Consider the following 21,032-nt stretch of genomic DNA (forward strand, 5'->3'; position numbering starts at 1 on the left):
ACCTTCCGGTTCAGACCTGGGAGACTGCTCCTGGGCAGACACCTCTCCTTGGGCGGGGAAAAGGCCCCGAATGCCGAACCAAGCCTTAGTACTGCTCTCGGGGGCACACCCCTCCTCGGGTGGGGAAAGGCGCTGGATGCCGGGGGACTACTCCCAGGCGAACACCCCTCCTCGGGCGGGGAAAGGTGCCGGGTGCTGGATCCGCCTGGGGACTGCTGCCAGGCGAACACCCCTCCTTGGGTGGGACAGACGCTGGATGACCGGGACCAGACCTGGGTCCCTCCTCACCAGTCCGCTCTCTCCCCGGCAGTGCACCGGAGCAAAGATGATCTGTGTTTATAATTCTAAGCTAATTAATCTTATATGTTTTGTTTCTCATAGCTGGTCATTTGTGAAATATAATAATATTCGAAAAAAAAGTTCAAAGATGTCATGACTTCATATAATCATTGGAACAATGCCCTTTGATTCTGGTCATGCTAATGACTTGATCATTCTTGTATTTTACAGCTAAAAGACTACCAAAACTGTCAAATCCATGACCTACATGTTTCACTTAGTCCACCCTTATATGAAGCCTTTAAGATAAAGTATATTTGTTTGCTATTCTAACTTCTTGAAGCAGCATAAAATCTTTGGTTCAAAGAGCTATCAATTCTTGGTGGCATTGCATCCATGTCTGACTCTGAATCTGTTTCTGTCTATCCTGTTCCTAATCACTGTACTATCCGTTTAAAAAAAAATATATTGAATTATTTTATTTATTTACATTCCAAAGTTACCCCTGCCAGTTCCCCCTTCTCCAAGTTCTTTACCCCTCCCCCCAATCCACACCTATGAGAGGGAAGGTTCCTGTATTCACTGGGCTCCATGTGGGTCCTTTCGCATTTTCTTAATCTTCCTCTTAATAAAATAGGCCTTCTAGAATTATATCATATACATTGTGATATGACAAATGATAAAGTATATTGTTCAGAGTTTTGCCTTTTTAATATTTGCAGTGTCCCCATGTCATGCTCAATATTCTTTGACTGGGTATATTTGCTAACAGATTAAACATGTATATCTGTGTTAAGCAGTATAACTTATTAAGAAAGAACTCCATTAAGATGAGAAAGAACTAATGAAACACCACTCTACAGGTGATTTCAGCTACTTTATGAACTACTGTAAACAAAATGAGATCTTTGCAAAATGAAGCAGGTGCTCGGTTCATTAAACTGTGTTCAATATTTCAGCCATAACTTATACATTAGAAAATGATTTATATTGTTCAAAAATGTGGTGCTATACTTTTGCATGAAGTGCGATTAAACACAGCACCAACAACCAAACAACAATTGCAAAGATGTATTACAAGTATTTTTTTAAGGGAAAGTATAATTATATTTCCATCTTCCAAACCATCTTGAAAGGGGTAGAGAGTACTGACACAAATTTAGAGAAAGGATTTGAGTGGAGTAAGAATTAAATGGACCAAAGTAGAAATAATGTGTTCATTAAGAAGTCATGGAGGGGACATTGGCCTTGAATGATATCAGTAAGGAGATAATGTTAAGATCCTTATATTTAGTCAATTGATTTTAAAACTGTAGTTATTAACCACATTTTAATTATATTGAAAGGGAAATTTTCTGTGATACGTATATTTTCAATATAAATCTTAGAAAAAATCAATTATAACTTGATAGTGTAATTGAGTTACATGGAACTAAAGAAATGACAGATTTACATCTGATAAGTGACTGAACTAAAGTACATAAATAAACGTCATACAGAAAACAGGTGGGAGGTGCTTGTCCATTTACAAAAGACAAAAATAACATTGGTTGCTTAATCATTATTTCTTATTGGTCAGACCAATAAGAAATCAAGATCTTTGACTTTAAAGGTAAGAAAATCTTCCCTTAAAATCCCCAACTGAAGGTACTATTTAAACTGTCAACTGCAGAAAACAAGTTATGGAAGTTCAGGTTTAGGGAAGCTATAAACACACCATAACACTGAGTTTATGTGCATAGTTTGTTTTATGTACAGTAAGAGGCAAATGTTAGTACTATCATGAGTTGTTTTGAAACTTCAAATTTCTCTAGAGGGGTATGATTTAATGTTCTCAAGAGGAGTATAATAAAACCGCATTTGGTATTAGTTTTTACTTTTTAACAATAGCAGACTTTATACACCAATGTTCACAGTGTAGACCATAAAATGCAGTCTTAGTAAAAATATTCTCTATAAAACTACAATGAGACCTCCCTCAAACATAAGAATTGTTTTTCTTTTTTTTTTCTGACATGCTTGGATATATCATCATGATGAACTATGTTAAAAATGATCAGAGCTTAATAATACCTTCAAATTGCTTTTTTATTCCAGAATCACATAAAAACCTTACAGAAATGGATGGCTGAAGTTGATGTTTTCCTGAAAGAGGAATGGCCTGCCCTGGGGGATGCTGAAATCCTGAAAAAACAGCTCAAACAATGCAGAGTAAGATTTGTATCTGATGGTTTGCAAATGATGACTTTTATATGTCTTTTTTTTTCAATTTTTTATTAGATATTTTCTTTTTTAAATTTTTTTATTATTATTTTCTTTATTTATGTTTCAAATGCTATCCCGAAGGTTTCCTATGCCCCCCCCCTGCATCCCTGCTCCCCTACCCACCCACTCACACTACTTGGTCCAGGCCTTCCCTTGTGCTGGGTCATATAAAGTTTGCAAGACCAAGGGGCCTCTCTTCCCAGTGATGGCCAACTAGGCCATCTTCTGCTATATATGCAGCTAGAGACACGAGCTGTGTGGGTACTGGTTAGTTCATATTGTTGTTCCACCTATAGGGTTGCAGACTGCTTCAGCTCCTTGGGTACTTTCTCTAGCTCCTCCATTTGGGGCCCTGTGTTCCATCCAATAGATGACTGTGAGCATCCACTTCAGTTTTTGCCAGGCACTGGCATAGCCTCACAAGAGGCCACTATATCAGGGTCCCTTCAGCAGAATCTTGCTGGCATGTGCATTAGTATCTAGGTTTGGTGGCTGATGATGGGATGGATTCCTGGATGGGGTAGTCTCAGGATAGTCTATCCTTTCATCTTAGCTCTAAATTTTGTCTCTGGACCTGTATCCTTTCATGAGTATTTTGTTCCTTACTCTAAGGAGGAATGAAGTATCCACACGATGGTCATCCTTCTTGGTTTTCTTGTGTTTTGCATCATGTATCTTGGGTATTCTAAGTTTCTGGGCTAATATCTGCTTATCAGTGAGTGCATATCTAGTGACTTCTTTTGTGATTGGGTTACCTCACTAAGGATGATATCCTCCAGATACATCCATTTGCCCAAGAATTTCATAAATTCATTTTTTTTAATAGCTGAGTAGTACTCCATTGTGTAAATGTACCATGGTTTCTGTATCCATTCCTCTATTGAGGGACATCTGGGTTCTTTCCAGCTTCTGGCTATTATAAATAAAGCTGCTATGAACATAGTGGAGCATGTGTCCTTATTACCAGTTGGAAGATCTTCTGGGTATATGCCCAGAAGAGGTATTGTTGGGTCCTCCGGTATTATTATATCCAATTTTCTGAGGAACCGCCAGACTGATTTCCAAAGTGGTTGTACAAGCTTGCAATCCCACCAGCAATGGAGGAGTGTTCCTCCTTCTCCACAACCTCGCCAGCATCTGCTGTCACCTGAATTTTTAATCTTAGCCATTCTGACTGGAGTGAGATGGAATCTCAGGGTTGTTTTGATTGGCATTTCCCTGATGGCTAAGGATGTTGAACATTTTTTCAGGTGTTTCTCAGCCATTCGATATTCCTCAGTTGAGAATTCTTTATTTAGCTCTGTACCCCATTTTTAATGGGTTTTTTTGAGTTTCTGGAGTCCAGCTTCTTGAGCTCTTTGTATATATTGGATATTAGTCCTGTATCAGATTTAGGACAGGTAAAAATCCTTTTCCAATCTGTTGGTGGCCTTTTTGTCTTGTTGACAGTGTCTTTTGCCTTACAGAAGCTTGGCAATTTTATGAGGTCCCATTTGTCAATTCTTGATTTTATAGCACAAGTCATTGGTGTTCTGTTGACTTCATGTACATTTCAAATGCTATCCTGAAAGTTTTCTATACCCTCCCCCTGCCCTGTTCCCCTACCTACCCACTCCCACTTCTTGGCCCTGGCGTTCCCCTAAAGGGGCATATAAAGTTTGCAAGACCAAGGGGCCTCTCTTCCCAATGATGGCTGACTAGGCCATCTTCTGCTATATATGCAGCTAGAGACACGAGCTGTGTGGGTACTGGTTAGTTCATATTGTTGTTCCACCTATAGGGTTGCAGACTGCTTCAGCTCCTTGGGTACTTTCTCTAGCTCCTCCATTTGGGGCCCTGTGTTCCATCCAATAGATGACTGTGAGCATCTATGTCTTTTATATGTCTTTTATATTATATAATTAGCTCAGTCATTTGCTGCTGGGACAGTTTCCAGTACCTGAGCATGTTCTTGGATGTTTTAACACATAAAGTTCATGAGTAATGCAAACATCCTTCAAGGCCTAAAAAAAAAATAATTTCCTTCCAAAATTTTGCAAGTGCCAATATGCCTTTTACTCTGGCCACACTTCATGAAACGCAACACAAAATTTAATGTAATTTAAAGAAAAACTTTCAGCTTTTTTATTCTTACCTTAGGTTGTTAATCAAATGAGTATATGAAAGTATGTGTCTCTGTGTGTATGTGTGTATCTCTCTCTGTGAGTGTGTGATATGTCCATATTTGAGGAGTGCCTGAGGATATTATCAAGTGTCTTCCTCTCTTGCTTTCCATGTTTTATTTTTTTGAGACAAGTTCTCTCAATGAAGCTGGAGCTCATCTGTTGCTAAACTAGCTAGCCAGCAAGCATCAAGTAAACATATTTTTCCCTTTGTATCCAGTCAGTCGAATAAATACACACAGAACTCTGGCCAAGTTTTTAGATGTGTGTTCATATCTGAACTTACATCCTCATTTCATTGAAAGAACATTGTCCAGTGAACCATATCTTAAGCCCAATAATATTAATTTTTGAACTGTATTCATTAGACTATTGTTGTGCAAGGAGAAAGTAATCATTCTCTTTAAATAAAACTAAAAAGCAATCACACCATTATCCTTCAGATGAATATTGGAGTAACTTTCTTTTCAAAACCAAAATTATTTTGAAACTACTTGAAGCTCATTAATTTGGTTAATTTATAACAAGTAATATTAAACATCAAATTTATCTGAAAGTTGTGAGCTAAGTAGCATACATATAGTTAATTCCCTGAATAGAACAACAGCCACTGAATATTTTAAGAACCCTATGTAGACAGATTTGTATATTGTTAATCTTTTAATAGTCAAAATTCATGTGGAATGTCATAATATAGTATGATGATAAAATTTATGTTGGTACTTTTACATTCGTGTTAAACTATGCATTGTTTCCATAGCTTTTAGTTGGTGATATTCAAACAATTCAGCCCAGTTTAAACAGTGTTAATGAAGGTGGGCAGAAGATAAAGAGTGAAGCTGAACTTGAGTTTGCATCCAGACTGGAGACAGAACTTAAAGAGCTTAACACTCAGTGGGATCACATGTGTCGCCAGGTATGACTAATTTAATTCACTGTGCCTTCTGTCCATAAATTTAGTAAAATTTCTGATTGTCTATCTTCCTTATTTTCTTTATTTAAAACTTTGCTCATGAAAATATTGTCAAAACACTTTTATTTGAAGTGAATTAGGTTTCTTCTAGCATATAGGACTATTTTACAGCCTGGTTATTCAAAAGTAAATAATTGCGATACAAAAAATTAATTTTAGTTCTGAAAATGTATTTTTATTGAGTTAATGAGAGTACTATACATATTATATACATATATTATATATAATATCTATTGTATAAGCTTATTTCAACACTATGTATACATTATATAATATATAATACATATAATGCATATAATATAATATTTATTTTATATAATATACATAATATAAGGTATGTTATATAGATGTAAATGTATGTATTAAATATAATATATGATTTATATATTTTATAAAAGGAATATGTAGCGGATATGCTATATAGCACATATTATATGTAAGAAACTATATTTATTATATGTTTTTAAAAATATGTTGTATGTTATATATTAAATAACATATATACAGTATATGTGTGACAATATATTGTATATTATAATTCTATATGATATATAATTAATATATAATGTATAAAATATAATAAATAGTAATTAATATGCAATGTACAAATCTATTATCTAATAACTAATGTATACTATCTAATATCTCATAACCAAAGACCAATCATGATATATGATATATGATGTATGATATATAATGTATGATGTATGATGTATGAAGTAAGATATATGATATGTGATATTAAATAAATGCTACATGCTACATGATAATATGTTATATACAATATATTTTATATGTTGTATATAATATATATACTATAGAAATTGTCTCTAGAGTCAAATCCGATTATACAATTTATATAGCATATCATTTACATATTTATATTTCTAATTTCAGCATTATTATGGAAAATACAACTTGTATGCAGTGGGCATCTAATAGCTATTGCTTTATAAATAATATTTTGAATTTGCATTTAAAATTATATAATTTTTACATGTATTATGTAGCAGGAAGCATGTGATATGTAGCATGTGACATGTAGTATATAGTGTATAGCAGGTTGCTTGTCATGTGCTACATATAAAATGTAGAGTATGTAACATGTAACATGTGGCATGTAGCATATGTGTCATGCATACCGTGTGGTACATAACATGTATCATGTATCATGTCACATGTAACATGTGCCATGTAACATGCAGCATGCTATGTGTCATATGTATCATATAGTATGTAGCATGCAGTACACAGCATGTCACATGTAGCATGTAGCATGCTGCATATTACATGGCACGTGAGGCATGTAGCATTCCATGCATACATGGATGTGCCATGTACCATGCAATATGTGCTGTGTCACATGTACCATGTAGTATATAGCATGTAACATGTCTCACATGTAGTATGTACTGTGTAATATAGTGTGTAGCATGAGGTATGTACTGTGTTACATGTAACATGTAATATGTAGTATGAAGTTGGAAGCATGTAGCATTTCATGTCATATAGTATAAAGCATGTAGTGTACAGCATGTAGAATGTCATGTGTAGTAAATAGCCTTTAACATGTAGTATACAGCATATCATATGTGATATGTGACATGCAGCATATAGCATCTATCATGTATATTTTTTGCATGTCCCATATCATATTATATATCACATGTTACATATTGCATGTTACATGGTATACATTGCATATTGCATAACACATATTGCATACTATATATTAGATATTGTATCATATATATTACTTTGTTAAAAATAGTATGCAATTTATTATTCATAGTATGTAATATATGATATTTGATGTATGATACATGGTACATAATATATAATAAAATTGAAGAGTATATAATATATTGTATATCATAGCATAGTAAATATGTATTTTATATAATATAGACTTTATATAATATAGAATATAGTTTATGCTACACAGTACATATTACATGTTGCAGTTACAAGTTCAATGTTGCATGTTCCATCTAATTTCAGCGTTAAATTGTAGAAAATAAAATATATTTAGAATCTAATTTTTTTCCTCAAAACATAATGCTTTGAACTAAAGCAGTGTTTGCTTTTAAATTTAGTAAATTTACAAGTTAAAGATAAGTTTCATTTACAGGACAATTTATTTTGGTTGTTTTAAATTTATTTTGGTTGTTTTATTTTGGTAGCATTTCAAAGTTGAAAATAAAAAAAAATCCATAAAGGCATTACCTAAGTTTAAGTTAGGAAATAATTTATGCCAGTGAGTAAAAACAAATATGTACAGTTAATACAATTGTTAACAAATTAGTAACAGTTCTATTAACTCACAGATGAGATAGTCATTAAAGAGCTAACTTACAGTCTTCTGCCATGAAAATATTTTATTGAAAAAATAAGTGGGGTGAGTATCAGAAAACTTTAAAAAATCAAAAGTATTTTACTAATACAAATATATTTTGATAATTTATAAAAGAATACTGATTTTGAATTTCAAGATTTTCATGATTTAAATTATTTCAAGCAGAGGAGAAGGGGACAGAATGAAATAACACTTTAAATTAATTACTATAATATTTATTTGTTTATTTATTCATTAATTTATTCAATTTATATCCCTTATGGATTCCTGGTCCCACCCTACAAATCCCTTCCCCCCCATTATACCCTCCCCTTCTCTGAGTAGATGTAGAAGCCAACCTTGGATTCTATCCTGACCTAGGACATCCAACCCCAGCAGTACTAAACACATCCTCCCTCACTGAGGCCCAACCTGGCAGCCCACCTAGGGGAAGAGGGTCCAATGGCAGGCAACAGTCAGAGACAGCCACTGCTCCAATTGTTAGTGGACCCATGGGAATACCAAGCCCTGCTCCAAATGTGTAAGGGTTCTAGGTTAAGCCTGTGAATGTTCTTTGGTTGGTGGCTCAGTGTCTCTGAGCTCCCATGGGCCCAGGATAGTTGATTCTATAGGTCGTCTTTTGATGTCCTTAACCACCTTCTGTTTGCACAATTCTATCCCTCAACTCTTCTATAAGACTTTTCTGTCTCCATCTGCTCCTAAATGAAGCCTATCAGGAGACAGCTATGCAAAGTTCTTCTCTGCAAGTATAGCAGAATATCATTAATAGTGTCAGGGGTTCACTCTCTTCCATGGAATAGTATTTTAGTTAGGATATTACTGCTGTGAGCAGACACCATGACCAAGGCAACTCTGTCTATCTATCTATCTATCTATCTATCTATCTATCTATCTATCTATCTATCTATCTATCTATCTTAAACTCCAGATTTTATTCTCCTCCCTATCCACCATCCAGCTGTTCTACATCCCATACATCCTCCATGCCCCCTGTCTCCACAAGGATGTCCCAATGCCACACCTCCAACTCACCAGACCTCTAGACTCTCTGGGGACTCAAGTCTCTTGAGGATTATATGCATCTTTTCTGACAAAACCCAGACCCAGCAGTCATCTGCTGTATATGTGTTGGGGACCTCATATCAGCTGGTGTATGTTGCCTGGTTAGTGGTCCAGTGTTTGAGAGATCTCTAGGGTCCAGATTAATTGAGACTGCTGACCCTCCAACAGGGTCACCCTCCACCTCAGCTTCTTCCAGCTTTTCCACAAGGGTCAGCTGCTTCTGTCCATTGATTGAGTGTAAATATCTGCATCTGACTCTTCCAACAGCTTGTTGGGTCTTTCGGAGGGCAGTTGTGATAGGTCCCTTTTCGTGAGTGCTCCATAGCCTCAGTAATAGTGTCAAGCCTTGGGATCTCCCCTTGAGCTGGATCCCACTTTGGGCCTGTCACTGGACCTTCTTTTCCTCAGGCTCCTCTCCATTTCCATCCCTGCAATTATTTTAGAAGGTGGACTCTACAAGTTTCCTCTCCCCACTGTTAGGCATTTCATCTAAGCTCCCTCCCTTTGAGTCCCGAGAGTCTCTCACCTCCCAGGTCTCTGGTACATTCTGGAGGATTGCCCCCAATCTCCTATCTCCAGAGCTTGGATGTTTCCATTTTTTCTGTTGGCCCTCGGGGATTTCAGTGCTTTTCTCTCTACCCAATATCTGATCATGTTACCCTCTCCGCACCCGCATTCCCTTTCCCTCCTAGGCCCAGAGTTTGCCAACTGTCAGAGAAGGCTCTGTGTCCAAACTCCAGCATTAAAAAGAAAATGACCAATAAAACAAAGCATCTTCAGACATACAGGCCATGTGTCTACATATATTATTTAACAATGTGATTTTCAAATGCATTTTATATATTAAACAACTTTTAACTCTGCTATAGATATGTTAATGACAGTTTTATATCATGATTTGTTTATTCCCTCACTAAAGTGTATCTGGAAGTGTTTCCAATTACTGGTGTTTCCAAGCTGAATTGAGCAGTTTACATGCAACTTTATACACTTCAATTCACTCTTAAGAATAAAAAAGAGAAACTAAGATTTAAGAATATTAACATTTTAAACATATTTGACTGATATACTGTCTAAAGGTTGCATGCCATTGTTTATTATTCTCAACAAGCATGGAAATTTCTTTCTGCCACCTCTCTCAAAGTGACCATATACAGTATTTAATTGTTGTATATTTTATGAAAGAAAATATATTATTTATGATCACTTAACTATTAGTCATATTTGAACATACTCTTCAGATACATACATGATACATATAATACATATTATGTAACATCATATATTATGCATGTATACATATGTGTATTGTATTCTTTTTAATAAATCTCCTATGCATTTTTCACTGTTTTGCATTTAGATTTATGAGAACTCTTAAGTACTAGAATATTTAAAATTACATAACAATTATACAAAATTATATAATATGATTATGTATATATGACAATAAAATTATTAACTATAACATTTTCTGTTTACAAAGAAAACTGGTACATAGAGCAGTGAGACTTTTATTAACTATGATTCCTAAATGACTCCAGCTTATATTTAAAACTGTACAGCATATTCATACCCCATGAGTTTAAGTTTTGTGTTTGTTTGTTGTCCTTCTTGCTGTTTTCTTGTTGTTTGTTCAGTTGCTTGTTAAGATAGGTTTGTACTTTAGCCCAAGGGTCACTTCTCATTTATATACCTCAGGCTGGCCATGACCTTCTGACAGCCTCTCAGCTTGTATTATAGTCATAGTCCACAATGAATAGCTGACATGAGAAGTTTTCTTGTTCTGAATGCAAGAAGATGTTGAGAGTAATAATGAAATAGCATTCTAAATGTAATGAGCTGCATAAAGTATTATTCTGGCATATTGCATTAGTCTATTTTTCAAAAGCAAAAAACAAAAAACAAAACAAAACAAAACAAAAAAAAACATAGTTGGGCATTTCCAGGATTCTCTTCAACTGTATACCCTGGCCAGCTCTGTTGGCCTGATGACCAATCCTACAAGTGCTTTTTAGTGAGGCATGGCTTTGAGATAATCACAGCATCAGTTTCTTCCAAGCTGGCTGTGCACTGAGACAAAAATTACCACGTAGACTCAGGTGCAATAAGCTTCTCCTTTCACATGATAGGAAGTTAATGTTGGGTTATTTAGCTCATTTCCCATGTTCTTTCTTCCTTCATATTTACTATCTAAGATTTTTTTGTTTATACAGTGATAAGTAATATGGTCTAAATAAAGCATTTTCACTGTCAATACTTACGATTTACCTATTTTTGGTTATTTGTTGTTGTTGCTTTATTTTATTTCTTGTTTGTTTTCTTTTTAATGGAAGGTCTACACCAGAAAGGAAGCCTTAAAGGCAGGTTTGGATAAAACTGTAAGCCTCCAAAAAGATCTATCAGAGATGCATGAGTGGATGACACAAGCTGAAGAAGAGTATCTAGAGAGAGATTTTGAATATAAAACTCCAGATGAATTACAGACTGCTGTTGAAGAAATGAAGGTAAAATAAACCAAAAAAAAAAAAAAACAAAGGAAAAATAGAAATAAATAAAACATTACTTAACTTGTGATTCTTTAAATTATCGCATCTTATAGGAACATGAAGATGGTGTTTAAAGTAACTTTCAAAATAATCCCACTAGATTTGTAAAATAGAGAATGATTGATGATGATAGAACAACTGATGGAGGGGAGATGCTATGTTGCCAAAGTTTGATTTGTAAAGCATTTGTGAGGAAGTACATTTCATATGAAAAGATCTGAAACATGAGAAACAGTGTGAAAAAAATACATCATGGAAGCACATTCCTGTCACAAGAAATGCTTCCAACAAATATCCTAAGACAAATTGGGAAAGTAAATAATAGTAATAATAATAATAATAATAATAATAATAATAATAATAATAACAGTAATAGTAATAATACCTGCCTTCATAGAAGAGATAGAGCAAAGGTTAAATGACTTGTGGTTCATTTGAGGAAGTAGGCAAATATCCATAAACACCAGAGCTGTGTAGGTTAGGAAAAGAATCTGCATTTAAAGGGTTTCACATAAAAGCCTGTAATGATTTTAAATTTGATTGTGAAGAGGTCATGATGAGACTAGCTACATAAACACTAACAGATCATACTTACTTGGCCAATCAGAAAAAAATAAGACAAATCCTCAAAGAACAATTGATTAAGCATGTACATGTTTTATTGGTAGTAGGACAACATGGATGGATGATAATTCACATCGTTCCATTTTAGTCAAATACAGTTGTGGTTTTCCAAATTCTTTTCACCTGTTTTGTGTTGTCCTATAATATTATAGTTTTCTGATGGCTTTTTTCTATCACCTGTAATAAAAGTCTATAAATATTTCTTAATATCTCTGAGAAAATAAATTCCACATTTTCAGCTGCTTTGTTTCTTGCCAGATTCTTTTGTTTGGCTCAGTTTTTTGCTCATTTTCCCTTGGCCTTTTATATATTTTAATAAGTATGGCCTGCTAACTGATTGTAACACTGGAACAACCAACACTTTTGTATTTGTATACATATTAACTACCCAGTATGATATTTTTTTTGTTTTATTTTCATCAATGGAGAGTAGTAGTTTGCTTCAAATTTGAAAATTATAAAAACAATTCTGAAAGTAAGTGAGCAGTCCAATCAGTTTGTCCACTTTGATTGGCATGTTTAAATAATTGGTCTAGCTTCACAATTGGTGCAGTATGCTGGAAAATTGAAAGGGAATGGCTCAGGCAGCCTCTGGCAACAGCAGCTAAGGGAATTGGCAAGAAAATCTAATTTCTTGAGGTTCTGCTTGCCAGTTAAGGAATTTCTTGAGGTCAGTTCACTGTCTGCTATACAATGATAGGGCTTACTCCAGACTTCTAGCTGTGCTTATTTGAAGAGCAAATTCATTTTTATTGTTGCCAATACTAGCAGACTTATTTTGACATCTCTCTCACTAAGAGGCAAAACAGAGATCTCCTTTCTGTTTATTTTTTTCTGACATTAAAAGGTCACTATTGTTTAGTAACTGATTTTATTTTGTTTTGTTACAAGTATACAAAAAATTTCACCTATCATGAACAAAAAGGAAGAATTTGATGATATAACTCATGCTTTAAATCTCTTTTAGAAGTTATCATTGATTATATTCTGAAATTTCATAATAAAAAATATTGAATTTCATTTTAGCAGATGTTCTTTTATTAACATTTCACTGTTGTAATTTTAATCCTGGAGCTTAGGATAACACATATTTGTAATAAAAAGAAATTATACAAACATATATTTGCTTAGTCACTAAAGCACTGATACTGGTATTTGAGATGGTATTAGGATCACCCAGAGCATTTGTATTAAAAAATTACTTGGAAGCTGGTGAAATTGCTTAGTGGGAAAAATGACTGTTGACAAGCTGGAGGATTTCAATTCCAACTTTTGAACCCAAATGCTAGAAAGAGAGGACCATTTATTATAACTTGACTTATGACATCCAAATGGATATACACATTAATGCAATATATAATAAATGATAAATAATATACGTAATACTGTGTCCAAGTGTCAGAACTTGGAATTCAATGAGCCTTTGGGATATGTCTAAAATAAGTTTTCAAAAAGTTTCCATGTAATGACAATGGACTGGATACAGGCAATTGTAATTTGAGAACCATTTAATCAAAATATAACTAATATTTTATACAAACAACTGAGCTTGTATAAAATTAGATTCATAAAAGTCAAAATATACATTTTTACGAAGATAGTATTTAACAATATAGGCTACATTGTTCAAACTTGCCTCAATTTACAGATTTTGTTATGTGGGTAATTGCATTTCTTGGAGACACTATAACACTTCTTCCTTATCCCACCTCAGATGTCAGGCCTACTTAAACTATAACAAAGAAAATACATAAGATTAGAACTATTGATTTAAATTCCTTGACTCTTTCTGAATTTCTAATAAATAATAAAAATATATTTGAAGTTTGGTTCCATTGATGCTGATAGGCCAATAATTGTGAAGGTTTTTGAAGACTACTACAGGCAAACTAGGATTTATATAGATACAAACCTCAAGCTCATATGATGCTAAAATGTTCTATAAGAATGAACTGAATTTTTCAATTACTTAAACTAAAATGCATGGAAACAATGATTTTATATTTTAAGTGTCTTCTATATGTCATTGTCATTGTATTGCATACATTATAGCATTATGAAATTAATTCCAATTTATATTTAAAAAATAAATATATGAAAGACCATTTTGTACCTCTCTTGTCCATGTCTAGCCCACATTCTGTACTGTTCACATTATAGGCAGTCCCAAATTCTACTAGCCAGAATCTGCATTATTTTGCCTCAATTTGATTTTAAAACTTGGTAACAGGCTAAGAAATTAATGTCATCCCAATTAACTTTCAACCAATTTAAGAAGATTATGTGTATTCAATCCTCCAATTCCATCAAATATGAAAACAATAACTTTGAGGCAGGTTTCCCAAAACTATCCAACTATCCTGTGCATTCTCTCTCTCTCTCTCTCTCTCTCTCTCTCTCTCTCTCTCTCTCTCTCTCTCTCATGTGTGTATGCTCTAAAATGTATTTTCACATTATGCATAGGCTACTTCTTGTTGTGAGGGTTATTTGGATTATGAAACTATATTTAATAAGCAAAATACACAGTGTGGATAATGGGTAATGTAAAAAAAAAAAAAAGACCCAAAAGCAACTGTAACATTGGTGTTAGGTGATACTGAAGACCAACCTTGAGGGCTTTGCATAGATATATTACTGCCAGAGAGTAGAGATAACTCTCCTATAGAGTTACTTATCTGTCTAGAATTAAAACAAGACTGAAGTTATAATTTAAAAAGTGTTAACAGTCATTCATCAGAAACAGGACAGGGGACTCAGTAGTCTATGATAGATTGTGCTTTAAAATGTTTTGTACATATGAAATATTTACATATAAAATATTTACCTAAATATTACTGGGTTATATTGTTGAATTAATCTTCCATGTTTTCAAATGGACTTGTTCAATTTTTAAGGTGTTTGTTTGTTTGTTTGTTTTCAAGACAGCGTTTTTCTGTATAGCCCTGGTTGTCCTAAAACTCACTCTGTAGACCAGGCTGGCCTCAAACTCAGAAATCCACCTGCCTCTGCCTTCCAAGTTCTGGGATTAAAGGCATGTGCCACCACTGCCCACCAATTTTTAAGTTTTAAGAAGCAATTTTTCTTCCACAGAAAAAAGGAAGCAATAGCTGCGAGACTTTATAATTTACCTTTCTAGTGCCTTTTCCTACGGTATCAATTACGGAAGAATTGTCTTACATCAGAATATCCCAAATATAGCCTTAATATCTTTGATATTAAATATCTTTTAATGTAAATTGTATCTTCACTAAATTCAATACTAATTCACCTGAATAATTTATAAGTGATGTTGATTATAGTCTGAATATTTTCAAACATGGTATTAAAACTTACGGTTGTTTCTTCACTGTTTGATAGAACTTTCTATAGATACATACACATATTTGAAAAATACATACACATGTACAGATAACTTATCAAATCATTCTTATTTTTGAAACAAAGTTTCATTTTTCCTAAGGTGTCCTCAAAATTAGTATATATCCAAGAATAGCCTTGAAATTTTTTTTCTCCTGAATCTACTTCCAAAGTTGAGAGGAAACAGGTGTGTAGTACAGTTCCCTGAGTGATCTATGAATATTAAACATCTATTATATTTTTATTGTATTTTCAACTTTTTAATCATACATAAATTTGAAGGTAAGGAATTGGAAGAAGCGTTGGTTTTATGTTCATGAACTATATTAATAGGAATTCAACCAGGAAGAGATGATGTGCCAGTTTAGAATGAATATTGGAAGTGATAAAGATGAGTTGCTCTTAAGAGATTATGATTTGCTTTTCAGAGAGCTAAAGAAGAGGCACTACAAAAAGAAACTAAAGTGAAACTCCTTACTGAGACTGTAAATAGTGTAATAGCTCATGCTCCACCAACAGCACAAGAGGCCTTAAAAAAGGAACTTGAAACTCTGACCACCAACTACCAATGGCTGTGCACCAGGCTGAATGGAAAATGCAAAACTTTGGAAGTTAGTTGTTTTACTTTTTATTAGTTCTATGTCAAAAATCATAATAATTAAGAGTCTAAGTTTTATGTAAAACACTTAAGCTAGAATCCCTTTTCCATACACTTACAATGTGTTTAAATTTTGGCACTTTCTTATCTTTCCTAAACCCATTTTCAGTGTGTGAATGATCCTGATAGATTTTGTATTATTAGAGAGACAGCAACGAATTTATGAATGCTTTCTGTTCTTTCAGTGGGCCAGTGTTCTGTTCATAAAACCTGGTTTAGGGTATTCACAAATGCCTGCAACTCCAGTTCCAGGGGATCTGCTGCTCTCTTCAGGCCTCAATGAGCATTTGCACATGTGTTATATAGGGGAACACATTGGCATAAATAAAAAAATATGTTTTATAAAAGATATTTTTGTATGTATTTTGTGGTTTATAAATTAACCCTGTGTCTTAAAATACTAAGATAAAATTATATTTTATTGGTCTTATTAGGTTATAAAATTTAAAAATACTAGATTTGAATAAGTTAATATGTTTTACATATATTTGAATGAACATAAGTTTATTTAATTCTCTGACATGTCAGAATTCTGTATACAAATGTATTTTTATTTGGATGCTTTTATTAATCAGCACAGCATACTCTATGCTTCTTTTTGGGATATATTGCCTAACTAGCTCATTTTTGATATTTTTATTTATTATTTTCACAAATAGTGCTTTATTTTATCCACTTGGTTTATTCTATAGAATGTTTTTATGTGAATATAGGTAAAGAATTCAAGTACTGCATACAGTTATCACTCCATCAAAAATAAGCAGCAATTTTTATTTTGAAAATACAAAGGGGAAAGAGGATATAAACTTTGAAATGGGTATGATTACCAAAACAGGACACAAGTTGAACTTTAATTTTCTATTCCCAGATAAAACTATCTCTGTGACTATGCTCAATAAATAAAGGGTTCAGTTACACTATCAATGTTGAGGAATAATAATTTTGATAAAATTTTTACACTTTTTGAAATCTGAAGGCATATGGAAAGCATTGTAGTTCTGACTGGTAAAATAAAATATAGAGTAAAATATTTGGGAGGGGTTTTGGTTGCTAAAATTCATATAACAATTTTAGAAAAAGTCTATGCCCATTCCCTCTCCCCCATTTCTTCTTGTACCTCCACTAGTATCCCATTCTCTCTCTCTCTCTCTCTCTCTCTCTCTCTCTCTCTCTCTCTCTCTCCTTCCTTCCTCTCTCTCTCCTACCCCCTCTCTCTCTGTTTCTTTCTTTTGTTCTTTCTTTTAGCCCATGGAGTCAATTCAGTGGAGTATAAGTAACCTCACAGGGACTGTAACTATAAAACAATCTGACTTGACTGTTTCCAGTAGCATAAGTTGACAATAAGCTCCTCAAGTAGAGGTGAGATTTCCTTATCTCTACACTCTGACCACAAATAAAGGCTAAGATTGGTCTTTATTATTTTTTAATTTATTTATTTATTATTATTATTTTATTCTATGGCTCGTATGGTTCCTCAAGTACCATGCAACGACCTCGGTGTGTTCATAAAACAGTTACTTTCTAGTCATTCACTGTCGCTGGATCTTAAAATCTTTCTGTCCCATTTCTTCAATGATAGCTGAGCCTTCAAAGAAGTCAATCTAATATAGAGATGCCTTATGGAGATACGAGCATTCTGCAATCTTTTGTTGTGTATACCTTGATCAATTGTAGGTCGCTGTGATAATCACCATTTACTATTTTTACTATTAACTGCAAAAAAAAAATTTCCAGATGAATATTGTGGACTGCAATAATCTATTGACAACAACTCTGCAGTAATCCATTTAATGCTATGTATATTTATTAGAATAATAGTATAATAAATAATTTTGCATAATTAGTGTATACTAAGTTGTTTCTCCAAAGGAGTTCATTGACAATGAATATTTTTAGTTATATAGAAAGAATATAGCCAAAATAATAAGAAAATATATGTATGAATTTTCCTTTCATTTTATCTATGGTAAGTAGACCTCCCTAACTATCTGTAGCTTACTGTTCTGCAATTAGTAAATACTATCATATTTATTACTTTGCATAATACTCATTTAGAATTTGCAATACTATTCTTCTCATTTCTGTGACTGGTTTTGTCATTACCATTCTCTTTTGTGTTCATTTTCTTACTGGCTCTCATATTGAATGTAGTTGCAAGTTCTTTCACATTTTACATGATTGAAATGTCTTTTTCTTCTATTGAATAATAGGCAGTTGAACATATAATTATGTAGACAGTCTTATTTTTCTAAAACTGAAAATATTATTCCCTTGTCTTTTGAATTTTTAAGCTGTTAAGAAGTCTACTGTCAAACTGTAGTCACATTATTCTTTTGTCTGCTGCCTTTTAATTTTTTCTTTGTATGCCATGTTCTATAATTTTGTTTTATTTTATGTGGGTGTATATTTGTGTTTTACTTTGTCATCTAAGAAGTTAATGAGAACTGATGAACTTATATATTGTTTCTTTTTATAATGGCCCTCAATTATCATTATGAGTATTATCTATTCTCTGATCTAACATTCTTCTTAAGAGCATTTTTCTGTAATATCAGTGAATAACTTCTGTTTTATAATCTGTTTCTTAAATTTTATACGATCATTTCTGTATTGTTACCACTGTATGTCCAATTTAGAATAATTTCAGAAGTCTATGATTTAGTTTTTAAGTTTTAATCTGCTTGTACCTTAAATCTAATCATATGTATGCATATTTATAATTGCATGTATGGTGTTTGTGTTTTTCAATTAATGCATTTCACATTATTGAGAGGTTTATATTCTATAAATCTGATACTTTATCATAAGTTTCTGTTTTGCATAATAGCTCCTAATTAAGACAATTGAAACATTTACCATCTGTTTGATTCTCACCTCACTGATTATAAGAGTTTACAAATTTTAGTTTCCAAATGAGTAAACCAACCATTCCAAATTCTATTAGCTGTCTAGTTTTGGGCTATGTTATAGTGATATTTTTATATTTGTCTATAGTTTTAAATATTTTTATTCCAATTCTTTATTCATTCTTAGCTCTTAGAAGATTATAATTTTTTGCTAATATCTACTTACTAGTGAGTACATACCATGCATGTTCTTTTGGGTCTGAGTTACCTCACTCAGGATATTTTCTAGTTCCATACATTTGCCTGCAAAACTCATGATGTCCTGATTCTTAATAGCCTAGTAGTATCTCATTTTGTAAACGGACCACATTTTCTGTATCCATTCTTCTGTTGTGGGACATCTGGGTTGTTTCCAGTGTATCATGTGTCCTTATTAAATGTTGGAGTATCTTCTGGGTATATGTCCAGGAGCGGTATATCTAGGTCTTCAGATAGATCTATTTCCAATTTTCTTAGGAACCTCCAGATTGATTTTTAGAGTAGTTGTACCAGTTTGCAATACCACCAAAAATGGAGGGTTCTCTACATCCTTGCAAACATGTGCTGTCACTTGATTTTTTAATCTTAGCCATTGTGATTGGTGGAATCTCAGTATCATTTTGATTTGCATTTCCCTAATCACTAAGGACTTTGAACATTTCTTTAAGTGCTTCCTAGTCATTTAAACCTCAATACAATAATTTATACATTTAAAATATTAAATAATTTAATATTTGTAATTCATCAATATTATAGTAAGAATAAGAATTTTTATTTAAAAAAGCACCTCCTGTCTCATAGGTTCTGAGTGTCAAACTTTCAGTGTTATTACAAGGAGGAGAAACTCCCTTCATATTCATATTATTTGCTTAAATGGTCATAAATATCTTTTTAATGCCAAGATATGTTTATAATTATTCTGTTGTCACTTTCTAAATTATGCTGACTTATCTGTCTTTTTCTCCATAGATTCTATGTGCTTTATTAGAAACATTGGTTGCCTTTATTCGTATGAATTGTTAATCCCCTAAACTGAAAGCATCTTCAGGTATTCATGGTGCCTTGAAATATTGAGTTTAACACAATTTTTGTATGATTCTCACACCTTTAAAACATGTTCCCTCAAAAGATACATTTCTTTGCCCAATATTTTGATAGTCCCCAAACATTACTTACTTATCTTATTTAACTTATTTGCTCTGGGGAATTAAGACTTCATTCCCTTTATGGATTGTCAAATTCCAACAGGTTGCTCTTGTTTCCTCTGAACTAGAAAAGAAAGCCTCTAACTATGTCTGAACATGCCTACTTAGTAAACAGATTGTGTTCCTTTTAAATTTTATTGTTATTTATTCTTCTCTCATACACTGTATCCTTAAAACAGCCTCCCTTCCCTCATCTTCTCCCCTCCTCACCCCACCTCCCATCCCTTTCCATGGACTTCTCCTTTGTTCCCATTTTTAAAAAGAGCAGGCATCCCTGTAATATCAACCAAACATAGAATAACAAGATGCAATAAGACTACACACAAACCATCATATCATGGCTGTACAGGACAACCAAGTATGAGGAAAGGGGTCCCAAGAACAGGCAAAAGAGTCAGAGATATCCCCACTCCCACTGTTAGGAGTCCAACAAGAACACCAATCTACACAACTATAAAATATGCAGAGGGCCCAGCACAGACCTATCCAGAATCCCTGATAATCAGTTCAGTCTTGAGAGCCTTTATGAGCCCTTCTTAATTGATTCTGTGGTCCATTTTGTTATGATGTGCTTGATAATGCTGGCTCCTATAATATTTCCTCCCCATCTTCTACAGTCTTCCTCAAGCTCTGCCTAATGTTTGACTGTAGATTTCTGCA

At 33.5% G+C, this 21,032-nt stretch overlaps 1 protein-coding gene across 8 annotated transcripts in view; it reads left to right on the forward strand.

The window, feature by feature from the left end:
• Window positions 1-21,032, forward strand: part of Dmd (dystrophin) — a 2,621,826-nt gene that overhangs the window by 1,341,804 nt on the left and 1,258,990 nt on the right. For all 8 annotated transcript variants that reach the window (XM_029534042.1, XM_029534043.1, XM_029534037.1 and 5 more), the window contains exons 24-27: window positions 2,377-2,490; window positions 5,467-5,622; window positions 11,431-11,601; window positions 16,053-16,235. In XM_029534042.1, the coding sequence (XP_029389902.1) occupies window positions 2,377-2,490; window positions 5,467-5,622; window positions 11,431-11,601; window positions 16,053-16,235 (624 nt within the window). The remainder of the gene's footprint in view (window positions 1-2,376; window positions 2,491-5,466; window positions 5,623-11,430; window positions 11,602-16,052; window positions 16,236-21,032) is intronic.

Source organism: Mus pahari, chromosome X (assembly GCF_900095145.1).
Source record: "Mus pahari chromosome X, PAHARI_EIJ_v1.1, whole genome shotgun sequence".
Classification (NCBI taxonomy): domain Eukaryota; kingdom Metazoa; phylum Chordata; class Mammalia; order Rodentia; family Muridae; genus Mus; species Mus pahari.